This window comes from Amphiura filiformis, chromosome 1 (assembly GCF_039555335.1).
Source record: "Amphiura filiformis chromosome 1, Afil_fr2py, whole genome shotgun sequence".
Classification (NCBI taxonomy): Eukaryota; Metazoa; Echinodermata; class Ophiuroidea; order Amphilepidida; family Amphiuridae; genus Amphiura; species Amphiura filiformis.
In genome coordinates this window covers 56,949,535-56,957,237 of record NC_092628.1, presented here as the reverse complement: position 1 = coordinate 56,957,237, position 7,703 = coordinate 56,949,535, and the positions used below count along the sequence as shown (strand labels likewise).

Genomic DNA, 7,703 nt, shown 5'->3' with positions numbered 1-7,703 from the left:
GACTTGCCAATCGTGCACTGAACTAGAAATCCCGTCAATACATCCGGGTTCTTCAACCCTACATTCCAATGGAGTGATCCCCAAGGTCGGGATAGCCCTATGACCGTTTGACGTCATCATCCACATCATCCAAGGGTTGTCGCGGCGCGGTTAATTTAACGCTTGAGCAAATACGGATTTCCGAAATCACTGATTTATACTGGATCGGTATCATTCTTATCATCCCATTTATGGTTGGAAAAATTATCGATCAAAGTCTAATTTTTTAATTGTTGATTAAGCCTATATATAGTCAAATTTAAAAGGCAAATAAATAAAAACTTTAAAAAAAATGAAATCAGTTAAGGCGAGTCGGAGCGGTGCCTGCGCTAGCGGTGTTTGTACTCAAATATTGAGAAAAATAAAGCCCATACGCACAGGGAAAGGTTATGGGTTTAATACGTGAGATGTCATTGTAATGGGTTTTATGTTCCCCTATGTACATGATTGTTTTTTGCTTATTTAATACTTGTCATGAGTGTCCTATATGCAGAGATAAACTGTATTATTTACCAAAATTGGGAATATGGCCTGATGCTCTGACTCGGCTTAATGACATAATATTCGGACAGGGCTCTTATGGTAAAGTTTGAAAATACTTTGTTATGGACAAACCCTAAAGTTTAACCACATAAGAGCTATGAGTCCACGAGGTGGGTGGGGTGGGGTCCCAGATTCGAAATGTGACAAAAATATGCCGATTTTGGCATTTTGCACAGATGCAGAACACCTTTGGGCTAAATCCCCAAAGCCCCCTATAGGTATGACAAGAGGCTGTGCAATAATTATGAGCCCTGGGGAGGGTAAAGGGTGGGGGGAGAAAGTTTTGGCGAGCCGAAAGAGGGAGGGGGACCTTTTTAATTAAACGCTCTAAAATGCTTAGGAAAAAATACGGAAGCGCTTTAATATGCAAATTTTCCTGCTCGCTGCGCTCGCAACATCTAGACCATTTAAGGTTTGCAAATTGGGATCCCAAAAATTTGGCATGTTCAGGGGGGGGGGGGCAAAGATTTTTTGGCGGGCCCGCGAGAAGCCTGAGGGCAAGCGATTTTGGCAGGCCAAGGGGGGGAAGCGATTTTTGGCCGTTCGGAAATTTTACCCAGTCCCTATAAGGTATACGTCAGAGTTTTCTGGCGCTCACAAGTCCGCTGAAGAAAAGAAATGTAATTGAAAAAAATCAAGAAAAAACTTTTACAAAAGACTAACGCACAAGACCCAAGCTCAGCCCCAGAACCATGCACGTACAAATGTATAATACCTCTGGTAGTGTTAAGTATTGTATACCGGAAGTCCTCAATATCATGTTTCCACTGGGTTTTTGCTGGTTTTTTATATCCGTATTGTTAAATCTCACTATTGTAAACTCACTAGTCGTGTACTTTGATTTCACTGCGATAACGTCATACACAAAATCTTTGGTCATCCAGGAGTTTACCAATCTATTTATAGTAACAGCCTAGGTTTTCTTAAAGTTAAAAAATGTATATAATACATGTAGAGGAGCACTTTCTCTTCAAAGCAGAAACAAACGAAGTGGAGAAATATCATTCAATATATCTCGGGAAATTATAACTTATCAGTAATTTTATAATGGTAAGTTCTGTTTATCTGAATTATTTGAATATCGCACACATTGTGTTCTCTATCAAATTCACATTTGTTTGCATGTACACTGTACAGCTTGTTGTTCAAGAGTAAATTCCGTTATTTAATTCAGTTTTTTTTCTTCAATAATTATCACAAATGTTTTCTTTGCAAACACTTAAAAATTACAAAATATAGCAAGAATCAATCGGTAAAAAATGAAAAAGAGGTATCCGTACATTTGATTGGAAACCTCTTTTCGTTCATGTTTAATTCGAATTAGCTGATCTACCGTTTCTTATGTTTCTCAAATCAACATTAGACTCATTCAGTCATTCTCTTTAAAATTTAAAGGCTGGTAACGGACGGCTGGTCTCAGTGGCCTGTCTTCATTGTCAAAAACACTGGGTTATATATATTTTCTCTGTCGACCTAGTCAAGTATTATTTAAATCAGCAGGTATATCATGTCTATTTTATACTCAATATTTTTATTTCAGGCAAAATACGAGTCTTTCATCCAAACAGTGTGTGTGTTCGTAATCGCTGTAGTGACTTTATCCAATGCATTCGTCTTACTCAAGAAACCTGCCAAACTCATCGATGATATTCAAAAGACAGATAGAGCAAAACGTGACGGAGACAACATCAATGATTCTTTATCGGCTTCTTTAACATCAGGATCTGTTAATATGCAAGGTAGTAATCTGGACATGGTTGAAGATCAAGAACTGGAAGAAAATGAGTGTAGACTCATTTCAGAAGTAGAAGTCAACCAATTTGGTCTCCCAATTGGTGAGCCACTCGATAGCTCTGAAATTTCAAATATGACGGACACACGAAGGCAGCAGTACCGTAGGCAGAGATATCACAGTTATGATAGCAGTACAGGACAATGTCCAGAAAGTCTTTTGGATACCAGTGGACATCATAGTGTGAGCAGGAATAGCCTGTGTCCGTGGACATACGTCTCGGATACCGATGAGGACAGGTAAGACTTTCTCGTTTATTTGTCGGTGTTTTATGTGTGTAATATCAAATATTACACTGTGAAAATAGTGTCATTGATTATGCCTATAAAAAATTATCTTCAACATAAGAAATAGATGTGTCTTGTCAGTAAACATAATTTCTGAGACACGTCACGTGAAGTCGGCTTTGAGACGCAAAGTCAAGACATGACACAGATTCATGTCTTCGTGCAAGACACGTCTAAAATATAACACCTGTTGATTTTGGTGTCTTCTGTTTAGACATGTCTTGGTGGAAGGCATGACCGTCAATTGAGCTTGAAATGTCTTAGCTTATGGGGGGTCAAGGGAGAGGCCCGGGTTCATGAGGCAATATGATAATAGTGTCTTCAGGAACATACTGGATTGGACGTGTTAACAAGCTGAGCAAACGGAGATTTTGGAGCAAAGTTGATGGTAAGGTGTCAGGAACTGAATTGGAACTAATCATTTTGTAGTATCTATCAACAAATAGGAATCTATTATAAAAGACTGGTTTAGCACGTCGAAACAGACGTGTTGGGAAAAAGTATATGGAAGAATCCCCATGAAAAATGAAAATAAATTAAGAATGTGGGTCTAATAAAAGGTATCATGATTCATGATCGATTGATTGCTTGATTGTTTAATTGATTGATTAATTGATTGATTACTAAATTGCAATTTACAGGCATCCTCGTGAAATGATGTTCGCCGAGTGTCACTGCCCCCACTGTATAGATTCATCAAGCCAGGAGTATGTAACCATCGGCAGTTCGTGTAAACCAATCTTTCATAAAGTACGAGTATTGAGGAAGTGCGAGGGATCCTGTGTTGACGGTATATGCAGGTATGTAAAAAAACACTTACATTCTTTTTGGCCATAGCCTTTTCGAGACATGGCGGACACAATAGGATGGCGCTGCACGATGTGGGTAAAGTCTTTTGAATTTACCGGGTTTTACCCAACTTGAAGACTGCCCTCTTTTTGTGTACACCATACTTCGAAAAGGCTACGACTATAGTTTTCATCTGGCCACAAATTACAATTTAGTTAGCCGGCTCATGCAAGACTGTATTTTATAGAATAGTTATTATTATATCAAATGAACTTGACTATTTAGAGCTTAATGATGAAGTCAGTTTTTTGACCAAAATCTGAAGAAAATCTGACAACATTAAATTCGAATCGCAATGCTGTCGTATTTATTGGTTCTTGATCATAAGCATAAAGATATGGAATAAATGGTGTCACAAGTACATGGTGATATTACGACTTTGCGAGCTTTGCGGATTTACTCGAACCCACAGACCCACAAACAATTAAGCTAAGGAAGCGTAAAAAGCGCCGAACCCGTGGCATGGTCCTGAGGGCATGGTGTTTCGGACAAATTGGGCCTCACTCATTGTACTATATTTTAAGGTGTCTATCGCTCTTTTTGTGAGTGTTTTAATAAGTTTCCAATCTCTCTTTTTTTTTTATGTCAACAGATATAAACCAGACTATGAATTTGTACCAGTGGCTTGCACATGTGTAAGGCAAAGAACTGTATAATAAGATCCATATCACGTGATCTGGAAAGACGGCAACAGTGTATTCATCAGTACTCTAAACAAGTATTAATTTATATTCATTATCACCAAATTCATTATTTATTCACAAAAATGCAATCACCTATTTACTATTTATTTATTTATTTATGAGAAGATATTGTAGTTTTATAACACAGTCTTTTTCTTCTACTATCTCACCATGTACCAGTGCAATATTCGTGCAATAGACAATTTCAGATTCGTTTAGGCCTATACGAAACTGAAACAATATTGAAAGAACGCGTTGTTATATTTAACAGGCTGCTACTATGTATTTCTAAGTTATATTCAATTTGATCTTTCTTTGTATCTTTTTGAGAAAGAGAGAGTGAGGGAGAGACTGGGAAGCTCTAAAATGAGCGTGAGCGATCATACATTGGAGTCCCGATTCCAGAAAAATACAGTACTATTTTTTTTGGTTAAAAATATTATCCTGTTTTGCCAAATGAAACATAGCTAAATCCTAATCCTTTGGTTCTAATTGGCTATAAAAATTTTAATATTTGGTCAATTTTTTGGAAATGAGGGCCAAAAACATGTGTTTTTTTTTTTGGGTGTTTAATACTGCTGTAACTATCAAAATGATCAAACACAAACACATGAACCTGCAGTATTATAGTCTCAGCATAATACTAAAATTTATCTTTTCCAATCAATTAGAAAAATAAACATAAAATATAAAAATTATAAGCAAAGTCTTAGCCTACAGCCAAAAATTTGAATGCTTAAACTTGTGTCAAGTATTTGAATTTTGTGACTGCAATTGTAAGAAATCGTGTAACATGTTTTTGATCCTTTTTTGCCTCAAGTTGCAAAAAATATTAAAATTTGACTGTTACTAAGGATTAGGATTTATATAGTTTAATTTGGCAAAGCGGGATAATACTGGAGTAAGGCTCCCGCACACGCGTATCCAAGCAAATAATTTAAAAAACCAGTGGCATAACCAATAACAACAATATCCTATTGTTAAAGCAGCAATTAGGTATACTATGATGCCAATTATTTTTTGTAAACAATGATTATTAAGCCTCATTATTTTACCGATATATTGTGCAATGTATAACGTGTAATCGCGCTCAAAGGCTGAATAGGCCTACAACAGCACGATATCTTAATAGGAAATACTGGAGTAAGGCTCCCGCACACGCGTATCCAAGCAAATAATTTAAAAAACCAGTGGCATAACCAATAACAACAATATCCTATTGTTAAAGCAGCAATTAGGTATACTATGATGCCAATTATTTTTTGTAAACAATGATTATTAAGCCTCATTATTTTACCGATATATTGTGCAATGTATAACGTGTAATCGCGCTCAAAGGCTGAATAGGCCTACAACAGCACGATATCTTAATAGGAAATATTCCAAGATAATTTTAGTAACACTTTGTCTCGCAAAGAACTTTCGATTACGTCAATTAAATGGTCAAAGTCATTAATATATTACCTCATCTGTTAATTGAAACACTGGTTGGCATGATGATGCAAATACCAACAATTATTACATTCCAAAATTATGCGGTTTTAACCGCGATATACGAATATAATATGTGGTTATTAATTCATGGGAATGGGGGATGTGCAATATTTTTCAAGCCGTAAAATAACGATTTAAAAAAAAATTATACAAATATTTATCGAGAGAAAGAAGAGACAACTTTGCTTTATGAAAATTGTAAGTACAGCTTCTTGAAACTGGAAATATTATTTTTCCTTTTTCATTCATGCTCATGTGAAGGACTGGTAAATATATTTATTTACCAATGAAATGTCCCTGGAATTCATGGACCAGAAGAGTACGAACAATCTAATCCATTTTATATAGCCTACAGGTCAAACGTTGCAAGTGTCAGGGTAACAATGAACGAATGATTTTCAATTGCTCATAATTGTATATTCCGAGCAATTGTTTATCATGTTTATAGAAAGCAATTAATGCAAGTAAGCATCTTGTGTACCGCAGTTTAAGAGAGAAAATATTTATAATTATAGTTTTATTTATTGTTATAGTTTTATGTAGATTGTTGATGTTATATTCTTTACAGTATTTTATTATACATAATGCGCATATTGTGCACCTTAAAATATGAAACCCAATGGCTAGTAAAGTCATAGTGAATAATATACGTAACACATAATGTGTCAAAATGTACAATGTATTCACAATGTATATATTCTTTTATAAAACTCTGTATAGTATTAGCTAAATAAATTAAGGACAAGTAAGAACTCCTGGTAAAATGCTTCTCATCCGTGGAATTTCCTTATTAGTGGAAGAGGCCTTACTTTATATTTCCCAAATGTAGGATGGAGTAGGAGTGCATGGTTTGAATGTAATGAAATATACATGTTAAACCATGGACTATTTAACTGTTAATTTTATGAATCAAAATTCAGCAACCAAAACAAAATAAAACACATTACTCGCACAAGACGAGAAATGGGAGGAGAATTAAGCATTAACCGGCAATTTATGTTGCTTGGCCTAACGTCAGACCTGCTGTATTTAAAAAATGCAAATAATAGCTTAGATGTAATTTAAATATGTGTGATTTAATATATTTATAATATTATGCAATAATCCATTTTATATTACTTATATACACGGTAAAATGTTACAAGTGTCAGGGTAACAATGTATTCAAACCATTGTTTTGGGAATTTGATGTTAACTTATTAATATTATTTTCGTTTACTCATAATTGTGACATATTCTTATATAGCAATTGTTTCTAGAAAGCAATTAATGCAAGTAGGCACATATTGTGCACCGTATTTTAAGAAAGAAATTATTTATTGTTCTAGTTCATAAATAGTATATTCTTTATTTATAATATACATACCGTATAGCGCGCATATTATGCACCTTAATGAAAACAAAATGGCTAGTCAAGCCATAGTGAATAATATACGTAACACATAATGTGTCATAATGTACAATGTATTCACAATGTATATATATATTCTGTTCAAAAACTCTATATAATATTAGCTAAATAAATTCAAGGCAAGTAAAAACCTCTGATAAAATACTCATCCGCGGACTTTCCTTAACTTACGGATCGGAAGAGGCCTTTCGCAATATAGGATGGAGTGGGAGTGAATGAATGGTGTGAACGCACACGTAGTGTGAACGTAATGGAATAATCACTGATAATGATGTACGTTTTAAAGTAAACCACGCACCTTTATGGACTGTAAACCAATAAAACCATGCATTGATTAAATTTGTGAAACAAATTCAACAACCAAAACTTAAGAAAAAACATTATACTCTCAAAAGTGGAGGAATTATGGGGGTGAAAACTGAATGTTAATCGTAATTAATGTTATTTGGCTATAGTAGATTTAATGAATATATATTTTACTATATTGCTTGACTATTACACTATATTAGTGAACGCGTTTAAGTGTGTATAAATTTTCTTTCAAGAGTATACAATTTTACTGTATAAAAAATATGCAAATATCTAGAGCAAATCGATGAGCCGGT

The 7,703-nt window shown here is 34.8% G+C and overlaps 1 protein-coding gene across 2 annotated transcripts; it reads left to right on the top strand.

The window, feature by feature from the left end:
* Positions 1 to 1,250: 1,250 nt before the first annotated feature.
* Positions 1,251 to 7,323, top strand: LOC140149347 (uncharacterized). 2 transcript variants are annotated; one of them, XM_072171594.1, is made up of 4 exons: positions 1,251 to 1,632; positions 2,123 to 2,613; positions 3,303 to 3,461; positions 4,103 to 7,323. In XM_072171594.1, exons 1-4 carry the CDS (start codon positions 1,630 to 1,632, stop codon positions 4,164 to 4,166), a joined length of 717 nt encoding a protein of 238 aa, XP_072027695.1. In that variant the 5' UTR covers positions 1,251 to 1,629; the 3' UTR covers positions 4,167 to 7,323. The 2 variants fall into 2 exon arrangements, with proteins under 2 accessions (XP_072027695.1, XP_072027694.1); XM_072171593.1 differs by lacking the exon at positions 1,251 to 1,632 and having other exon boundaries at positions 1,639 to 2,613.
* The last annotated feature ends 380 nt before the right edge of the window (positions 7,324 to 7,703 follow it).